The sequence below is a fragment of the Haliaeetus albicilla genome, chromosome 12, assembly GCF_947461875.1.
Source record: "Haliaeetus albicilla chromosome 12, bHalAlb1.1, whole genome shotgun sequence".
Classification (NCBI taxonomy): Eukaryota; Metazoa; Chordata; class Aves; order Accipitriformes; family Accipitridae; genus Haliaeetus; species Haliaeetus albicilla.
Window position 1 is genome coordinate 21,617,961 of NC_091494.1, and position 20,767 is coordinate 21,638,727.

At 45.6% G+C, this 20,767-nt stretch overlaps 1 protein-coding gene across 1 annotated transcript in view; it reads left to right on the plus strand.

The window, feature by feature from the left end:
- Positions 1-20,767, plus strand: part of SLCO3A1 (solute carrier organic anion transporter family member 3A1) — a 161,374-nt gene that overhangs the window by 128,825 nt on the left and 11,782 nt on the right. Inside the window, exons 5-9 of the mRNA XM_069798482.1 lie at positions 7,622-7,786; positions 9,775-9,973; positions 10,899-11,037; positions 15,445-15,620; positions 18,763-18,827. Of these exons, the coding sequence (XP_069654583.1) occupies positions 7,622-7,786; positions 9,775-9,973; positions 10,899-11,037; positions 15,445-15,620; positions 18,763-18,827 (744 nt within the window). The remainder of the gene's footprint in view (positions 1-7,621; positions 7,787-9,774; positions 9,974-10,898; positions 11,038-15,444; positions 15,621-18,762; positions 18,828-20,767) is intronic.

Below are 20,767 nucleotides of genomic sequence, written 5' to 3' on the forward strand. Positions count from 1 at the left end.
ACCCTTTCTGTAGGCTGCACTGGAAAATCCTTCATCTGAGCGGGTGGTTCTGTAGCACTGGTGGTTGCTTCCCACTCTCTGTCACTGTGGCAGAGCGGGTTTCATTACTGCCTAATGCATTTAGATAAATGAGGACAAAATCACTTATTCCCTGTGCAGTTGCCTTAATTGGGAATTGAATGAGGTGCGGGTGGGAAGGAAAAAGAGACTTTGGGGAAAAAAGTGTTTTCTTAAATATAAAAATGCCTTGAATAGTTGATGTGGTTGTTCATTAGGGAAGGTCAAAGATGCGAAATTTTGACTTGATGAGAAAATTCAAAAGAAAGGTAAAGGAATAAATTGTTTGAAAATTTGTCAGTAAAATTAATTCCTTTATCTTTTTATCCTTGCTGCAAGGATTTTCTCAAGTTTGAGGAATGCGCTTTTCCCATGATACATCCATCTGGATAATTCTGTGGCTTTTGTCATGGACTCATCAGAGCGTCTGCTTCTGGCCACTGAGTGTTTGGAATGGGCACTGGAAATCTTTGCAGGTTTTCATATAGAAAAATGAAAGAATACTGCATGTCCCCGCTGCGTGGAGGGGCAGCAGTTCTGGCCGAGGATGGTGCTGAGCAAGCTAAGTTTCTTGCACACAGGGAGGCCATGGGGATGTTCCCAGAGCATCTATTGCTCACCAAAGTAGAGAAATTAAACTGCCACATCCACATGCTTCCAAGTATTGATTATATGAGGAGGCACCACAGTCTTCCATGTTAGCCTTCTCATTGCAGGTAACCCTATTTTGAATCAGTCAGCATTCCAGAAGTCTTTTTGTAGATGGACTTTGAAATACAGTTTACATCACATCAAATCAGACAGGGAATGACCTTTTTAGCTATCCTTTGAGGCTGTCACAGATGACACAGTGTTGGTAGCTGACATCTCCTTTTAAGTCCCTTGCTGCCATTGTCACAGTCAGAATGTGGTCAAGAGTCATGTTTGCTGAAGTGCCCGCCTGGAGGAGATGTTCAGACACGTACTGCAAGGGAAGGCAAATGTGCCTCGCTCATTCCTGATGAGCAGTGTTTAAGGTGATGTGTTGAATCTTGCTGTGTATATACCTTATTTTGCCAGCAGCTGAAATATATCTATGCATTCTTATGTGGCGGGACCTAGTGTCCTTAATCTGTTTGTTGATTGTATAAAGTTTCCTTTGGGGAAAGTTAGACTGTTTAACCTTTTTCCTAGGATAAAAAGGACTGGTAATTATATACAGAGGTTAAAAATATATATGTACATGCATAGTCATGTCTTCTGTCCTTTCCTAGGACATGGAGTTTGCATGTAGCAGTGAGGCTGAACAGCAGAGTATGTACCTGTACGCAGGGCTGTGGGTGGAAATGCTCATCGGAGTTTGTGTGGCCGTAACTCTGACTCCTTTTTAGCAAGTGTTGTCTCTGCAGCTCAGTCCTGGGCCGGTGTGTGCTGGACATAAGTCCGTGTCTACATGGCAGTGCGGGATTGTCCGCCTCTTGTGCACAGTATGGGGAGGAAGAGTTGTTTCTCTGGACTGATTGTGTGAACGCACTGTGTATCAACAGTGCATCCTCGGAGGCTGAACTGGGTCTCCCTTTTGGCTATTGAAGGGGTTTGATTATTTTTTATTTTATTTAATTTTTTTCAAGCGCTGCAGAGACTGCTGCAAGTTGAGTGGATGTGCAGGAGAGGAAGCAGGGTGGCGTCAGTTGGAGACATGCTCCCAGCTGAGTCGCAGCTGTCAGCTAGCAACATGGCATGGCTAGCACATGGGAGGATGCTCGAGACACTACAACATTTGCTGAAAGAGAGTGAGATGTAGGGCTGGGTGAGATTCTTTGCCTGTCTGTAGCCTTAGCTTGCAGAAAAGCTAGGACTAATATAAAAGCAACCTGCTCAAAGTATTGGAAAGTGTTTTACATCTCTATCAAGGTCTAAACAGGAGGGAAGGCCCAACTTTTGGGAAGCCACGGCATCTCTTCATGCCGGGTATTTTCATGCTGGGAAAAGAAGCATCCTTAAGAGGAGCTTCAGACTTGAAATGAAGACTGCCTTTGAATGGCACAAGGTGAAGAGGCAATCAAAGGCAGCAGAGGCAGCAGGCAGCTGCCACAGCAGCTCTGCCCAGCAGCACTGGCAGGGGCATGATGGCTCAGGGACAGTCCTGGCAGGTGCTTACCATTGCTAAACTGGCGTATGAATGCTGCGCTGCTTTACCTGATTGGTATTTCAGTTAAGCAATGCAAATCCATCTGGGAGCACAGAGAAGCGAAGGTTTAATAGCAGGGAGAGGATGGATAAACGCTGCCATTGCTCTTTGCTCTCAGCTGGCAGCCTGGCAAGGTTGTTCCAGCCCTGCACTCTCTGTATGGTCTGTGAAAGCACTTCAGGTGTGGGCTGCAGCAGTCCTTGCTGTCCTGGGGGCACAGTTTTGCTTTCCTACCTCTGGTCTGCCTTGGGGACCTCTCTGCTGCTCGGGGGCAGAGATGATGCTCAGCTGTGTCAAGGCACCTGTGCCCTCTGCTCCTGTCTGTCCAGCATCTGCCCTCCCACTTGGTGTTAACATGCTGCCTCTAACCCACCCCCTGCTCCAGGACGTGCTTGGAAATATTTTGTTAAAATCATTTTTCATACGGAAATGTCACTTCTACTGAATTGAGCAGTCAGTTCTGATGAAATTTGGTTTCAAAATGGTTCCTTGGCTTTATCTTTAACACCTCTGAAACACTCTGCTCTAAATGCATTTTGTTTTGCAATGATTTAAACCAGAAATTCATTACATTCTGCCTGTCTATCTAGTGAGAGAGATTAAAAACCTAAAAGGATTGACATTGATATGGAATCCTTCAGGTTTGGAGAGAGAAGCTCATTCACAAGGAATTAAAAGAAAACTCACTGTGGAATTAAATGAATTTCAAAATTGCAAATTCCCTAGATTTAGAAACATTTTGGTTCCTGTCCAGCTTCATTTTCAAGAGCATAGGAGAGCTGGGATGTACAGCTGACAGCTGTCTTGTCTTCTGTTCAGTTCCTTCCTGCTCTGTATACCAATCTGCTGAATACCTAGAGGGAGCTGCTCTGAATCCTGGATGTCTCTCCCCAAAAGTGCTCTCTAGGAGCAGACAAGTAGCGCTGGGCCAGAAGCTCCCAGCTGTGCAGGGGTGTCCTGGGCCATGGAGAGCGAGCCTGTAGTTCTCAGTGGGAGTTCATAGGACTGAGCGGGATTAACAGCTACCACAAGTAGTTTTAAATTCACAGCTCTAACAAGTGATAGTAACTTTTTGGAGAGGGCTCCGTCTGTACATTCATGGCCATAGTGGTGAGTCTTTGGCCTGGATCCAGACCAGTACCGCGACCTTAATGCCTTTTTGGATTTGGGTCTTGGCTTCCTACCAACATCTAAAAGGCTTGCTGAGAAATCCTAATCATAGGTAAGGAGGAGGCAGCTGATCATAAAAGGCCCCACATCAGGTCCTGTCAGTCTCCAAGTTTCCTTTGGCTTGGATTTCATGAGGATGTGGCCTTTGTTGGCAGGTTCTTCTTGACTGTTTCGAAGCTGGCATCCTTGTTATCAGAAGCTTTGATTAATTCAGAAAGACCTTCAGCCTGCACGCTTCAGGGCAGAAGCTGAGAAGCAGCTGAGGTCAGGCGAAGTATGTCTGTCTCCAAAAAGATACTGTGCCTTGCCATGACCTACATGACGTGGATGAGGGAGGTTTATGTCCCCCTCTGAAATCAAGCAAAGGCAGTTGCTGGAGGCAAGATGATAAACTAGAAGGACCTGCTTTCCTTCCATGAGAACGTTACTGTTGCTTCAAGCTTGTATCTGTCAAGAAGTCTCTTTGACATGGGTATCACCCTTTTCCTTCATATTCTTTGTGATACTAATTTTGCCAAAGCCACATATAACTTCGGCATATTAAACTCATCTGAGATTTCTTAAGTGCCTCTTGCCATACTCCATCGTCTTTTTTAAAGGAGCTGCCTCTTTCCAGGAGGTTTTTCTTCCAGCTGCCTGCACTATTTTCTTCATCCCTTGTTCCTCAAGCCAGGTGGAGATTTTACCTTTTGTTTTCTATTCAGATTTGAGGCTCGCTGCCTACGTTGCTATTAGAAAGTAGTATTTTGGCTCAATGCTACATTTCGCCTTTCCCTCACTGCACTGTCCTACATGGACTGGGCTGTAAACCTCCCTCTAATTTATTACTTTGCTTTCTGTGTTCCTCATCTTTACTGCAAATTGAAAACATGTCTCTGTAGGGTGCTCCAACTGGAAAAAGGGGCCTTGGTGATTGTAATGTTCCAAACAATTCATTTCAAGCACCAACGTGATGATTATAGTTTGTCGTTTCTGGAGAGTAGTTAAACCTCATGTAATGAGGTTGCCAATTATCCCTGGTACTCCCTGATGTTTAGTGACAAATCAAAGCTACTTGGTGTACATAAGTGTGTTTGCTTGTCAAGCCTGTGGCCTGTCACCCACAGCTGGCCCCACAGCAGGAGATAGGGAGGATGCTTGATGCCTTGGCACGTATGTTGCTTGGGGTGTTAAAAGGTGGGAAGACGAGGGATTGCCAGGGGTGTTGGAGAGCTTTGGGACATCCTCCTGGGTCCCTGCCAACCTACAGATGATCCTATGACCAACGCTGCACATGGATGGTCTGAAGAGTTGAGTTTTAAGTGCTTCAACAGTAAAAAGAGTCTGAGGTTTGTTGTTGTTCTCAGCGTATCTTGCCAGGGCAATGAGAATCACTTTTCTGCTGTTGTTTCTGTAGCATGCTGGGTGCATTGGGATAAGGATGTTAAATGAGCTGGTCCTTCTAAGTGTCGGAGGGGGAGTCTTTCTGTGCCATGTCTGATACAGCTCATGGGTTCTCCAAGTAGATTTCTGAGACTCTTTTGAATCCAGAAGACCTTTCTCTTTTCCCATTTGGCGAATGGGCTTCAACCTCAGATTTATAGCTCCAAAGTGCTGCTACAAAGTGTTCAGTTAACCTTTGGGCCAACAAGGTGCCAGGTAACATTTATCATGACTTTTGCTGGGATCGGCTCCAGTGAAGAAGTGCCATGCTTAGCTGTTGTGTTCCCCAGGGTTTTACTGTCCCCTGTCAGACATTTTCCATTCTCCCTTCATACCCAGCACCATATGCCAGGCAGCTGAAAGCACGTCACTCTAGTTATTGAGAGACTTTTAAACTTCACTGCTGACTTTTAGTCTTGTTCCCAGAGGTATTTCACCCCAAGAACTGAGACAGATAAGGCAGCGGCAGGTGTCAAATGATTCATCTTAACGGGTGGCAGTAGCAAGATGAAAGGATATTAATTTCTATGGGGAGCGTCCTGTCATTTCCCTTAGAACATGAAAGGGAACGAGCTAGCCCTGGCTGAGGAGATGGTGGAGGCTGCCAAGCGTTGCCTGCGTTGCCTCTGCACTCTTTGCAGCGGGTTTTGTGTTACACCCTCCAGCTGGTACAGAGTCCTGTTGCAGTGCATGGTGGTCAAACATGCAGTGGAGGACAGGATCTGTCCCAGAAAACTCACACCTGGACACACAGGGAGGAGAAGCAATGATGAAGTGATGGGACTCATCGCCCAACGCTGCCAGGCAAGGCAGTCATGAGGGCCTCCTCTCTTGTGTGAGATGGTGCAATAACTCTGCAAAATTTTTGCTGTCCATCCCCAAGTACGAAGGATGGATTTTGACCTTGGTAATGCATGATGGTTGGGTACCAGCCTTGCCAACTTCAGAAATAAATGCCCATGATCTTTAACTCCCTCCTGCAAAAGACAGGCTGCCATTGTTACTGTTTGGTAGGTAAAGTTGGAGGTAGATGTATCTCTGCATTTGAATTGGCACAAAGCTACATCTCGAGGAATCCATTAATCTGGAACAAACTGAACTCCAGAGGCACAACAGGCATTAATACCTCAAATATGACTTTTCAAGTTCAGCACTGCCAAGTCCACCTTTGCATTTTCCCTCCTTTTCCTGGCAAGAAGGAGAAATTCTGTAGGTGGCCACCAAAGAACTGGAGGAGGCAGCAGGTGGTTTCTGAGATCTATCCATGTCTGAATCCCACCACCCCCATTTCTCCTGCCCAGTATTGTTTTTTCTTTTTTTTTTTTTTTCCCCCCTGTTCTACTGAAAAATACTATGCCTCCCACACCTTCATTATGTTCAGCAAATCCTCAGGAAGCAATAATTTTATACGGCACACAAAAATGTTTGTGATACAAAGAGACCAGAAACTGTGGATTGGCCCCTTCCAAAAAGGTTAGATCAAACCTAATTATAAACACCCCCCACACCTGACCCCCCCCAAAAGAACCAAGGGGACCCAAGCAGAGCCTTGACAAAGAGCTGTGCATATACTTGCTGAGGCCAATGCAATTAGATTTTGCACCAAAAAAAGCCCTAAGGGAAAACAGAAGCCAACAACAGAGAAATCTGTGCCAAACCCTGATACACCATAGGGGATGTGGGGGATGGATTTTCAAAATGCAAATAGGGGTCCATTGAGGCTTCACTACACTTCACCAAGGTAATTTTCAAACTTAATGATTTTCGCATTTAATTCAGGGAGAAATTAGTCATCAGGTATTGAGACAAAGGAAGGCTCTCTTCTGTACTGGGATGCTCTTCTCTTCAAGCTGCGTTATCTCAGCAATAATTAAAATGTTCGCTGAAGTAGAAAATGTGCTATCTGATTCATTAGCCAGATTTCCCTTTGTAAGGTAACTCGTGTTTGCTTATCGGAAATAGAGACGGGCTTGGAGAAGAGGACTCTGCACGCTAATGATTCGGGAGGGAGGAGCCAAGGGATCATGAAACTAAAGCAAGTGTGTGTGCATCTTACACAGTGAATAGCTCAATGTGTCCTCTTCCAACCTTGCAGGCATCAAGGCTGGTAGGCTCTGCATGGAAGGCATTGCTTGGCTGGTGAAGCTCTGGGTTATGGGAACACGCAGGCTAACATGCCTGTCCCAGGCATGAGGTCCCTCATGCCCATGGCTGGCCGTGGTCCCAGGCTAAGCAGGAGAGTTTCAGGTTGCACCAGATGTGCTGCAAGAAGGTGTCCCTCAGCAAGTGAGCCAGTGTTACATGGGAATAAGAAAAGGAAACAAATCTGGGTGGCAGGAGAAGGAAAGGCCAGGTATGAGCTTGTGTCTGAAAGCTTGCAAGAATTTGTAGGGTGCTGAGTACAGTATTCATGACACCCAACGGCTGACTCAGTGTTGTTCATGGGGAGCAGTCAGGGAAACGAGAAAGAGAATACTAGGCTTTGATTGACTTCTCTGTGGGGTAAACAAAAGCAAGATTGGAAAACGCTCATCCATCAAAATTTCAAAATCATCTGTAAGATGTAAACATAATGACAGGTGACTTCTTTTTGCACCCTCCTGCTATCTGAATCTTTAGACAACACTGTTCTGGTGTTTCACTTTGTTCTAGTGTTGCCACTTTTCAACCAGCTTGTCTGTGCAGAACAGAAAATTACTCCTGATTTGAAGTGAGTTTTTCCTGCAGGAGAGCAGCAAGGCACCTCCAGCACCTCAAGGACAGCCTATACTAAAACACCTCTCCCTTTTTACTCTCTTCTAGTGATCCCCAAAGTAACTAAGCACTTGCTCTCCAATCCTGTCTTCACCTGTATCATCCTGGCAGCCTGCATGGAGATTGCAGTGGTGGCCGGCTTCGCCGCCTTCCTTGGAAAGTACCTGGAGCAACAGTTCAACCTCACCACCTCATCTGCCAACCAGCTCCTGGGTGAGTAACCACAGGGGCCACCAAATCTCCAGCGTCCGAAGGCATTTAAAAGTGTTCAGCATGGCTGGTAACCGCAACCAGTCTCACTAGTTAGGCTGCCCCAAAAGTGACTTGTCCAACATCTAGAAATGTGTCCGTGAGTGGGCAGGCTGGGTTCCAGCTGTGCCTTGGTTGCAGAGCCCAGAGCAGACCTCCGGCATTCTTCCTTCTCGACTGTACTCTCCACTACAGCCCACTGCGATCACTTCACCTATAGCCAAGACCATTGTGTGAGGAGTGGTATGATACAGCCCAGGTATGAAAGTCTGTGATGGCCCTGAAGTACAGCAGAAATCCCAACCAAACTGGGCAATTTGGTTGCCCAAGACTGCAGTTGCTCGACGAGCGACAGGGCTGCCCATCAAATTGCTTGTCTCATGGCTCAGATATCACAGAGTTCTCCAGCCCATCTCCATTTGGGTTAGGAAGTCCAGTTTCTCCTGCTAGTCCCTCCTTTCCCCTTGGACTGGAAATGACACAATTGCAATCAGCAGTTCAAATACCCAAGCTAGTGCAGCATGGTTGTCTTTCAAATGTCCCTTCTCTCTGACCATGCTATGCTGCTGCAGTTTCCCATATACATATTTCTCAACGTTCATTCATTCCCTGTCAGGACACTGATGCGCAGGATCTTCATTTATTTTCTCCTGCTGCTCATTCCCAAGCAGGCCCAGTGATTTGTTTATGACAGCCGTTCTCTCGGCAACACCCAATTAAGATATCTGCGAGTTGATCTTGGATGATCTGCAACCACAGCTCACCAGATGGGCAGCTGGCAGTGATCTGTCAAAAACTGGGACATCATGAAATGGGTGGATCTTAATATCAAAATAAGGAGCTTGCAAGCTGCTCTCCTGACAGTTATTTATTTTCCCACTGAACTCCTTGATATCTTCTGGTTTTGGCCTTGTTTTCCAAAAGAAACAATCCCCTGCAGTCAATCTTGTCTCCCCCAGTGACACAGGAACTCACTGGTGAATTTTAGTAGGATTTGACAGAAGGGCAGAGGTCTCGAAGATGTTAGGCTCTTCCATCTTTCCTGAAAATTAAAGGCTTGGCAAAGGAAAGCAACTTCACCGTTGACCCACTGGGAGAAGGAAAACAGCTACACTGTTTGGTGGGAGATGACTGGCCAGTCAGCATGTGAGTACAGCTGGATTGTCAGCAAAGAGGGAATCAAGGGACTCACCTGTGAGCCAGAGAATGTCCTGCTTCTGACCTAGCAGTGGGAAAGAAGACTTTGATACATCTGTGGTCCTCACAACAACTTGTTTAATTTAAATAAAGTTGCTAGCAGGTATTCCACTTGTCATTTATGGGAGTCCAGAAATGCCAGGATTTGGATGCACTTCTAAGCTTTGCCCAGGTAAGTAAGGTCTGGAGTATAACTGGCAGCAAAGGGGTAAAAGTGAACCCAGACAAGCTTAGTGTGATAGTGCCTTTCTGTGCCTGGAAAGTGAGTCACTTCTGGCAGTGATTTTGCATCTCACAGTTTAAGAAGATTCTTTAAGGGAGACTTCATATTTTCAAATGCGACTATTGCCTAATCTTTGAAGATCAGACTGCTCTGAAGTATACCAAGCAGCGCTCATCCAAAGCCTCTAGACACCTCAGAAAATTCCTGACTTTATTTGTGTGCTAACTGTTGCAGGAAGCATCAGAGGTGATGATGTTTAGGTTAGGGTGGGCCAATCTCAGGAATTTTGGCATCTCCTGCCAATGTGGACAAGAACCGGAAGAAGATCCCGGTTCCTCTGTGCAAGGCAGCGTACACATTTCCGTCCGTTCCTCTTTTTGGGCAACCCCAGCTTGGTGCTGCTCCAGCAGTTGGTCATTACAAGGTTTCCCCATGCTAGCGTACAGATCTCTGCTGGAAAGTAAAAAGCTGTAATAGTGTGGTTCACTGAGCCTCACTCACACTTCTTACTAACTGATTTTTCCTCTTGCAGGCATGACAGCAATCCCATGTGCGTGTCTGGGCATATTCCTGGGTGGCCTCTTGGTGAAGAAGCTCAGCCTGTCTGCTCTGGGAGCCATCAGGATGGCCATGCTGGTGAACCTGGTGTCCACAGCTTGCTACGTGTCTTTCCTGTTCCTGGGATGCGACACAGGACCTGTGGCAGGGGTTACTGTTCCCTATGGAAACAAGTGAGTCCTCAGAGAGTTTCAGGGTCTCACGGAGCCTTACCAACATAAATGCCGTGTTATTGTCCTCAACAGGCAGCCTTCAGGCAGCGCTGGCCCTTAAACAACCATATTGAGCAAGCATGTGGAAGACAATGTCGTACAGGGCTCTTAGTTTGGGATGTTTTCATGCTATTCATTGCTGTGAGAGTTGAGTACCTGCAGCTGACAACGGAGTTTTACTAAAATAGGTCTGGCACCTTTCAATTCAGCTTGATCAGATTCTGCACCCATGGCCACCTACGTAGCATTGGGTCCACCACACCATCTGGTTTCTCCTGGCAGTGAGGGACATGCACTGCTTTGTACATTTATTTAAGTGCCTGAGGGGAATTTGTAAAACCAGATTCTAGATGCCTTGAAATTCAGATACAGTGAGGAGACAGTATGCGTGGCTCCAGGCCCATTTTAGTGGGAGAAGTGAGGCACAAGAAGTGAGGCATACGATGCTTTGTAGCATTCAGAGGTCTTGGAGAGAGTTATTCTGTATTTTCTTTTCCGATGCTCCTAAGTATGGAGTAGCAACTCTTCAGAAGATGACAACTTCAGGCTCTCAGCTCCTCACAGTTACTGTTCTAGGAAAATACAGAGCAATCTCCGCAGCATCTCTGTGGGTTTCCTTGGGGCTTCTCATTGGGGTAACAAGGCAGTGCAAGCCTTACATTAGATTCCCTGTTGCAGAGGAATAGGGGCCATGGCGTTTCTGTCCCCAAAGAGAGGCTGTAGCCTGTATTTCTTAAAGCTGGGACCCAAATGGTCTGCTCACCGCTTTTTTGTAATTTGTTTGCCTTAAGTACCCCCCTTCAAAGCCATCTCTGTGTGGCAACAATTGGAAAAGCTGGCTGATATCATCACACTGCCTATTAATTTCTTTCTGTTTCTCTTACAGCTCAACTCCAACCTCATCTCTGGACCCATATTCCCCCTGCAATAACAACTGTGAATGCCAAACTGATTCCTTCACTCCAGTCTGTGGGGCAGATGGGGTCACATACTTATCTGCCTGCTTTGCTGGCTGCAGCAGCACGGTGAGTGAGCTTTCCTTGTGACCACTTGCCCGTAGGAACAATTCTCTGAGCACAAGTGAGTGAGGTTAGTGTGTATCTGGTAGAGTAGCTCATTTACAGCCAGCAGTGGTTACACCCCCAAAAGCTGACCTCATACCTCAGATGGGCCTGAGCCGCTGTCGTTTTTCACTGTGTTGCATGAATGTCTGCTGACTCTGGCAGCAGTCTGCCAGGGTCACCTACCGAGCAGGATGGGATTTCCCCTCCTCCTCCTCCTCTGTTCTTTCTCCTCAGCATAGAAGCAAGGAACACGAGAGGAGATCTGCACGGTTGTCCACTGCCAGAACCCAGATCCTTGAGAGCTTGCTGGCCTGGGCTGTGGGACCAGCTTCACTTTTCTCGTGCACCTCCTCATCTCCCTGCTTCTCCATCAGTCTGTGTTTGTCCTGCCCAATCCTTTTATTCTTTTTCCTCTTGCTCTTTTCCTGAATCTGGTTCCTAGACATATATGACCAGATCCTGGTTTTATTCACCCTTGTTTAAGCTTTCCTTCCACTCTTCTTGCTCCTCTCTCTTTCCCTGCTTTGCTCTGAGGCAGCGGCAAGAGCAGTTGTCAAGGGAGCAAAGACTCCATCCAAAGACATTCTGCACTTTTCAGTTCTCCATATCTAAGATTTTATTTCCTTTAGAAAACTCTTAAAGACCAAACCATCTCTGTGTAAAGAAGATATGGGGAATTTTTAACAGTATCTTAAAAGCCTGCTTTTCCATTTTTTTTATCTGAAATGCTAGTATCTTCTGGGTTACAATGAAAATGAGTGCCTGCTGCTCCTGTGGGTGGGAACTGGTGGGGTTCCTGCGGTCCTTGCTCCCTGCCCGGGGCCATGCAGGCATGGTGACTGCTGCCACACTGCCTGTGTGGAGCCTATGGGAGGTCAGCCTGGTCACAGTGACCATTTGTGGCTGCAGGGACATCACTGCTCACCACATGCAATTATCCCTCCACGGCTTCGTCCTTCCTTTTTGAGGAGACGTCAAAACTCCCTTGCTGCCCTAAAGACACAAACGGCCTACAAGTGCTGGTGAGCAGAGCTGCAAGCTTGCTGCTAGCAAGTGCAGCCTCACAGCCCAGATGACCTGGGAGTTCGTTGTTTAAACCTCTTCTCTACTCAGTTCCCACTCCAGCTTCAGAGGCGTAGGCATCCCTTTTAAATACCACAGTTTCAGGGTACTTTCAGCAACCCCACAAGGGAATCCATGAGTGTGTGGCACATGCGAAGGTGTTGCCTCCTGCCCTCTTCCTCCTCCACCTTCTCCCAACAAGAGACAAGTCAACACCTGGGGTGGCAACATGAACATTTTAACAAGAAACCAGCTTGTACAGGGCACGCAGAATAGTGTCTCCGCCCGATCACCAAGCCCTTAGCAAGAATACAGTTGGTGTGGTCCGTGGCTGGAGTGCGGGACTGACCTCCTCGCCATGCGGTTCAGGGCAAAGCTCTGGCTCCTCTGGAAGGGGCACAGTAATGAAAATTCAGCTCTGTCCCTTCAGTCTGCAGCTGCCTGACCTCGTGCTCTGCAAGAACAAACCTCTGAGCAAAAACCTCACTCTCCCTTGCCCTCTCTCATTCTTTCTTATTTTGCCTTTTTGTTATCATCTTGGGGTTCTTTTCATCACTTTGTTTTGTGGGGTTTTTTGCAGTAACGTTTTGAACACAAATTAGTGAAGCAATAGCATCCTCTGGAAAGGGCATTATCAAGAATTATGGACCAGTTTGGCCATGCAATGGCCCTGAGGCAAAGCCAAATTGCCAAACCAGGTTTTAAACCCATAATCCAGGTAATGACCTGTCTAGAGGGTCTTGTGAATGTTATATGCTTGTGATGAGCCAAGGGTTCCTTTTTACTGGGACATAAAATTCTCTGAATGCTTTATTTAACTTTACTGCATTGGACGTTTCTGACTGCCTCTCTCCACTTTTCCTCTGTGAACAATTTCTAAAAGCAATGTGTAGCTCAGTTAGTTTTTTGCTTTTTCATTTCTTCTTTCTTCCTGAGCTGGTTGCAGAGGTGCACCTTTCCAAAAAGCCACAGGAATATCGGTGCTGACAGGCAGAGCTCTGGCACCCTCATGAATTTCTCTTTCTAGCCATTCCTGGGAATGGCCCTTGTGTAGGAAGCCTTTACTCTGCACCTTGTTTGTTTGATGCTATTGCTTCTCTCACCCTTTTGGCTCAAGGTGCATGAATTCCAGCCTGGCATTACCATGCTGGCATCTCACAGCTTTGCACTGAAGTACCAGCCTGTCCCTTCCCTGTCAGAGCCAGGGTTTAAAAAAATGAGTAATTAAAAACATGGGTAATTTGCATAGATAATGACCTCAAACTCAGGATGCTGTTAAAGGTGCAAACTCTGCATCTGTGCAGCTTCACATGCACACAGAAAATCTGAGTGTGCAAGCTTCTGGGCAGTGGAAGGCTGTGATAATGTGTGGTTGAATGCAGTGGGGTTGCAGACAAGAGAATCTATAGCAATTTGGTATGGGTAGCAAAAAGTTGCCTCTCCACAGGACAAAGGTAAACCTCCATCTTTGATGTTTCCTTGTTTGATGTCTGTGAGTTGTATAGTGTGTCAGTAATAAAAGATCAAAGATCTCCCAGGTAAGGATGAGGTGCAGCGCTAAGCAAGCAGATGTAGTTGGTACAAACTAGTCACACTGCTTTGGGCTAGCACCTTGGTGCAAAATGGTGAAAAAAGCAGATTGAGGGGCAAATTTTCAGGCAATGGAAGTGGAGACCTGCCTCGTGGTTTGTAAAAAATTCACACCAATGGGAGAAGAATCTGCCCCACCATTGCCAGAAACAGGTACTTTCTCCCCATTGATGAGAGCCCATGGGAAATGAGCAGCCAGTTCTGCACATATGCCATGAATGGGAGTTTTGTCCCAAGCTATTTCAGTGCAGGTATGTACTTTCCTGGACTCAGATGGGTTTTAATCCACAGGGCTGTGTCCAGGCTCATTGCTAGCAATGCACTGGAGTAAGAGCCAGGAACTACAAATTCCTGTTGTCTCTGTACAAACACCACTGCAGTGGTGCTAATTGTCACCATCTCAAAGCGTTCGGGTGGCAGGTTCTAACTCACAGCACAGGAATTTGTTATGTTAATTATTGCTTGCCAGCCGGAAAGGCACTTGCATGTCTACTCCAGCTCTCCTGGAGTTCTGCACTGCGGTCTCTCTTGCCCTCTGTGCACTTATTTGGAAGAAAATCATTTGACTCCTATGCAGAAGAAAGAGATTGGTGTCAGAAAGGCTGGAGTAGTATCCCCACGGATCCTTATCTTTGGATGCAGCGAACCAGAAAGTGTGCTTTTGTATGGTCCTAAGGGGACCCCAGCAGAAAAGCAAAGGCATTTCTGCCTGAACGTAGTAGTGGGGAAAGGGAGGAGATTTAGCTGTTTTTCAATATGTTTTATTTTATGGCATTACTCCTCTTACGAACATGTGACCTGCAAACCCAGCGGGCTGATGAAGACAAGCCATGAATCATTTATGATGGTTTCATTCTGTATTCGTTAGGGGATTTCTTGGTAGTATTGTGTGCCTTAATTGCACTGACATCCCCCACTCAGAAATTCAGGAGGGCAAGTTGGAAAATAAGAAAAAAAAAATAAATCCCTAAATCTGTGACTGGCAAACAAAGCTTCTTTTCACATCCTGCACTTGCTGGAGAGATCAAAGAAAAATGCAGTCATTTCGACCTCCTTCTGATCACATATTGATAAAGTTTATCTCGCCTGACTTCAGCTTTTAGCTCAACACAAATCCCTCTGAACCAGATGTCATTTATTAGCCCTGTAGTGCACTTGAGTCCAGCAGTGTCTATGCCGCCAAGCTGAGATAGTTCAGCTCTTGGTGAGTTGCAGCACCCATTGTGGGTGGCCCCTACACAGGATTCAGGGTGCTGGAAGCAGGCACCGAACCTGCAGCCAGCAACAGGGCTGCAGATTTACCTGCTTTTAATGTACTTCAGTTTAATTGCCACAGCCAAGAGGACAGAGGTAAATAAGAAAGTAATTAGAACCATAATTTGGGGATCTTCCTTGTCGCAGGGACACAGATCGTTTCTTTATTTTCCTCCAAAGGGGTATAACTTGGTAATAATTTTGTCGCACTGACATTTATGGGAGAGACTTGAAAGGAGCAGAAGAAAAGAAACAAGCCAAGGGACGGCTTTCCCTTGCTGGTAGCATGCATCAGAGCTGACGTGCTTCTGAAATTCTTTCCAAACCACCCTCAAATAAGCACTTAGGAGTTACTTAATTGACCATTAGAGGATTCAGAGTTGCTGTTGGCAAGCCCTCATTACAGAGGGCAGGTGGGGACTGCAGATCTCCCTTCTCCTGAACCCCTGTGCTCCTCCACAGAACCTCAGTGGCTGTTCGTGCCTCACCTCAGTCCCAGCCGAAAATGCCACCGTTGTTCCTGGCAAATGCCCCAGTCCTGGCTGCGAAGAGGCCTTCTTGACATTCCTCTGCGTGATGTGTGTTTGCAGCATGATCGGGGCCATGGCACAGACGCCATCAGTCATCATACTCATCAGGTAGGACCGCTGCCGGGAGGAACTGATGAGCTTGACGGGGCTGCCCTTGGGGTGGTAGCAGGGCTGGAGGAACCGTGGAGTAGCACTGGGAGCTGCAGGGAGCCGAGGGTCCCACACAGCTCCTGGCTTCTGCCTTTTAGGCTGTCCCCAGATCCATGACTTCGGACTGAACCTCAGCTCAAGCCATCAGAAAATCCTCCTTTGACTAAGCACTCCCTGGTGGAGACACCTTGAAACAGCTGCCTGTATTTTCAAAAGATTTTGAACCTCCTCAGCTGATGAGGAGCTATGGGCACAGGCTTTCTCGTACGTTACTGCCTCTACATGCAGGCAGGAGTTGGGGATGTGAAAGCCTGAGCAGTCCTGCCTGAATTTCAGCCCCGTTGTTTCAAGTGTTAATTAAATCATATTCTCTCTAAGGCACTATTTCCATCTGTGGCATGGCCCCACCAAGTTTAGTGCCTACAGTACTGACTTGCTAGAGAGAATACGGGAATTGCTTGAGTACAGCTTTGGTAAAATGGGAGTGAGGAGGGACTGGGCTTGCAAACCAAGAAGACCCCTGCAGGGATGCTGCGAAGAAAGGTGGCAGGCTTGTTATTACCAAGGCTGGGATTAACATGGGAAGGGAGATACAAATGTGCAGCTTTCAGTCCAGGTGGTAAGGACCTTACAACTGCATCAGGAAAGGGGCAGAATTGCAGCCCATGTTCTCAGCACATAATGGCTTAGTAAGATACCTTTAGAGATGGCCTAAAGATCATAGAAACCATGGAAAAATGAAAGGCTGCAGCAAAAGCTAGCTTTGGTCAATACCCCCCTGGCTAGAGTTTAACTTCTCTCACCCTGGACTAAGTCCAAGAACAGAAGGAACTTGAAAGTCTGAAGGACATCTCTGAGTTGAACCAATATGAATAGGTGGGCAAAAGTAGCTTATTCAAATAACTGACCTTGCGTTATTTCCAGACACATGAAACGCTTCACCTTATGATATACTTATATATCTAAGCCCACGTTTATCCAGAATTACTTATCTGTCCAGGCTGTCACTTGCTGAGAATAATAACCAGAGGCATAAATAGCAGATCCATTCTGCTGCCTGGAAAATTCCAATAAAATTCAATCAATAAGGTCTGTATTAGAAACACACTCTTGAGTGGATCTTGGATGGAACAGCTCTGTGAGGGCATGTCTCCCTGCAGGATACAAAATGAGATATTCCACCTACTAGTTTGTTTCCCTCTTTGCATCTACAGTAGCTAAAGGGAAATCAAATTTCTCATGATAAATATTGTGGCAAAAGTAATTTGAAGTTTGAAGAGTTCTTTGTTCAAGGGAGCTGCCAGCACCTGTAGGATCCTGAGTGGAGATGTCTTAGTGTCAATTTCAAATGAGACAAGCCAGTTGCCAGCCAGGAAGAAGAATACGAGGGAATAAGAAAAGCAAAGGGAATATTAAAAATACCCAGCTCACAGCTGTAGGAAAATAAACAATTCACACATCCAAATTAGTAACTACGATCCCCTCAGAATGACTGATAGCTACTAAAACATACAGAGAAGAGCTCTTCACCATGTAACACCACATGCTCTCTTGCAGCTGCCATCTTGGATTGCTAAAATAAAGTTTTGGCATATGAGCGTGTCCCCGGTGTCCATGGTAGTGACAAGTGGCATCAGCAGCTCCTATGGTTAATTTAAAATGAACTTCAGTGTCTACAAATTAGATATCTTGTCTAGGCAAGTCATTTGTTCACTGCTGTAGTTGGTGAGAAAAGGAGATGTCTCCGGGTGGCAACTTTTACTCCACCCTAAGGTATGAGATCGACTGGTCTTAAATACAAAAAGGTGGATCGATGGACACCACCACTGATTAAAAACCCACTGTGAATATTTCACATGGTAATTATTTTTTCCATAAAATAAACTTTAATACTCATTCTGTTTCTTTCATTTCCCACCCTACTGTAGAATCCTATTTGAGCCAAGGCATTAACCACTGGAATGTTTTTCCAAGGGTAGATGCTTCATGGCATAAAGGGTTTATATCGAGCCTGGGGGTCTGCCTGAAAACTCTGCTGAAATTGAGCCAGAGGTCACAGGCTTCATGCAGAAATCATGGTACAATGTTACATGGCCAGTGTAACCTGTGAGATGAGGGCAGGTGATCAGAATGTTCTTCTCAACTTAAAACCTGTTGCTCTTTCTTCCTGTTTTATCGGTATTGTCTGATGCCCCTCCAATGTATTTATACAGAGGACCACCACTGCCACCATGGTGCCACTAGCAGTGCTGCCTGCAGACCTCTGTAAGAAGCTAATGGAAGAGGCTGCTTAGGCCTTTAAAGTTCCCCTGTGTGATGAATCTATTCATATGGGCATCACTGTCCTGCTTTCCCAGCCTTTATATACTGTGGGAAATAAAATGCTATTATAAGACTAAAGACCAAATGAATGATTTCTGAAATTCCAAAGGCTTTGCTGAGCCTGCCCCAAGAGGATGACTTTAGCCAGTAGCATCCTTGAGTTCAGCTAATTAGAAAGCCATGAATTATTTTTTAAAGCACCTTTGAAGGATAACACTAGTGCAATAGAGTGGGTTGTGTTCGTAGCAAAAGGCAACACAACTGTTGTCTTCCCAGCATAAAAAAAATTCACATGCTAAACTCATGCCCATGAAGAGTAGTCTTCTTGAGCACATCCTCAATGGGAGGCTTGATTTAACAGGCTGACTGAACCTTTTGGTCTGTCATTGCCTCTTCTCTTTCTTGTTCCTAGTAATGTGGGAAGTCTCAGAACAAAAAAGTTTCTCTCCCACCAGTTCTCAACATCCAGAGCCTTGAAAGCATGATGGGGAGGTTGTAAATGATGATTTACTGGGATGGGAATTTCATTTTTCCCCATCCAATGACAAGATTAGCTGTTGTTATTAATGACTTAGCTAAATTCCTGAACCTATCACCAATGCAATTACTTTTGGGGCTGTAGGCAGTTCAGGCGAAGAGAGAAGAAAAACTCCATTAATGACTTTTTGAAGAGGTGGTGGTGGCATCCTGGCTGACAGCACAGAATGGCCACAGGGTGTGTTAATCAAAGCAGAACAACAAGAATTGATTTCACTCTCTCCCTCCCTCCTCCCTACAGAACCGTGAGCCCCGAACTCAAGTCTTACGCTTTGGGGGTGCTTTTCCTGCTTCTCCGTTTGCTAGGTAGGTACAAAAATTTCATGTCCTTCTCTTCCATCCTTTCCTCCCTCACAGAAAACTGTATTTTTAATGTGCAAAAGCTGACTTCTACTCAGTGCAGTGCTGTGGTTGTCATGAGTGGGGTCTGACACAATGGGGTCTGAGCCCTCTCTATGAAGGATATCACATCAAGGCTCCTGAAGGCACTTTTCTTGCCATCTGAATTGTGCTAATGGAAGAAAATGCGGTGTTGCATGAGAAATGACCATTTCTGCCATGGTCCCACGCAACCAGTTACTCTTCTATAGCTGTTATTAACACGTCAGCAGCTTGCAAAATTACTGCTGTATTGCATATTGCTGAAGCAGAGGGATATGTATTTTCATCCGCCTTTGAGGGACAGGACCTGCATTACATGGTGTGTTTGTCCCTTCCTTCGGGTCTCTGGGAAGGGGAAACAGTGAAATGAGACAGGATCAGTCCTTCTATCCTCCTGTGGGTTAATATCCCATTAAAATGCATATGGCTGTTCCTCTGAACTGGTATGTGCTTCTCATGTATGAATTAAAAGGAACACACTGGGCTGTTATTTGCCTGCTTCTTGTTTCTGGGTAGAGGGGTTTTTCTCCTTTTGAAGAGATGGCTCTTATTTTAAAGCTCCTATATTTCAGCTCATTAATCTCAACAATTCAGGGCAAAATCCTCTCTAATCCATCATTGTGTGAGTCCATCTCATGCACGGGGTTTCTGTGTGTTGTGGAGGTGGAATTTACTTTTTTTTAGCAGGGCATGGGCAGTACATTCCCTGCCTGATACCCCCCAGTCTCAAAGGAATGAGCTGGAGAGTAAAATGCCATCTCCTAGGCTGCAGCAAGGCACTAGGCAGTAGGGAACCAAAAATCCAACAGTACCATATATTGCTTTGAATAAGTGACCTCATTTGTTTACCTATTTTTTGTAACACCTTGTTCCCCACTAGCTGAAAAGGTCATGGTGGTCCCAGACCAGTTTATGATAAAGCCAATTAGATTTTCACTGCTTTTGGTGAAGTAACTGCAGTCATACAGAAAGCTCCATCAAGCGATCTTATCCAGAGCTCAGATAGCTCAAAGGGAAGCTTCTGGGTTGACTTGGGTCAGCTCCGGTTCAAGCCTTGCAAAGACAGCATTTTCTTTAGCTGTCAGGGCTGCTCTCAGGTTTTGGCCTGCCTTCAGCTCTCATTGGCTGAATGTGGAGTGTCAGCAGGCAAGTGTGTGAGGAGGATGGCTGTGGGCTGTTGTTTCCAAAGGAAAAAGTACCTAAAGAGGGAGATTTTCTCTCTTTTTTGTTTTCCTTTCAAAAGAGAGAAACCTCCTGAGATAGTGGCATCTTGAATTCCTCCAAAAGCAGGCTCAGACACGTATGCTTAAGTTGAATAGATTTTTTTTCTTCCAATAAGGAAGGCATAGTAAGAATTTAAGCTCAAATCTTTATACGCTGCTTTGTCACTAAGGAATTCCCATGAAATAAGACAATACATCCTGAAGCATGGCAGCAATGTAGCTTGAACCCATAGAAAATGAAGAGAAAGGTACTTTTCAATGTGAGCAAGGGTATCCAAATTTTGCCCCTAACAACCTGAGGTTTGAGAATAGCTTTACTGATTTATTTTAAAAGCTTTTCAGTTCACCTTTAAGCTTTGACTTAAGAAGAGAGTGATAATAGCCGCTTCTTGAACCAAAGGAGAGTATTAAATATAGGAGGTATGAGACCCAGAGGTGCAATCGTAGCTAATAGATTTCAGTAAGACAGAAGCAGCTTTTTTTACACAGCCCTACAGTTTCTGCAATGAAATATATATATAGCAGAAATTTTTGCAATACTTTGCAGTAAGAGGTAAAACATGATTTAATCTCTTTAATATTCACTGTAATAACATGAAACAAGACTGAATTCTCCCAGTATCCTCCTGGATGTATTATCTT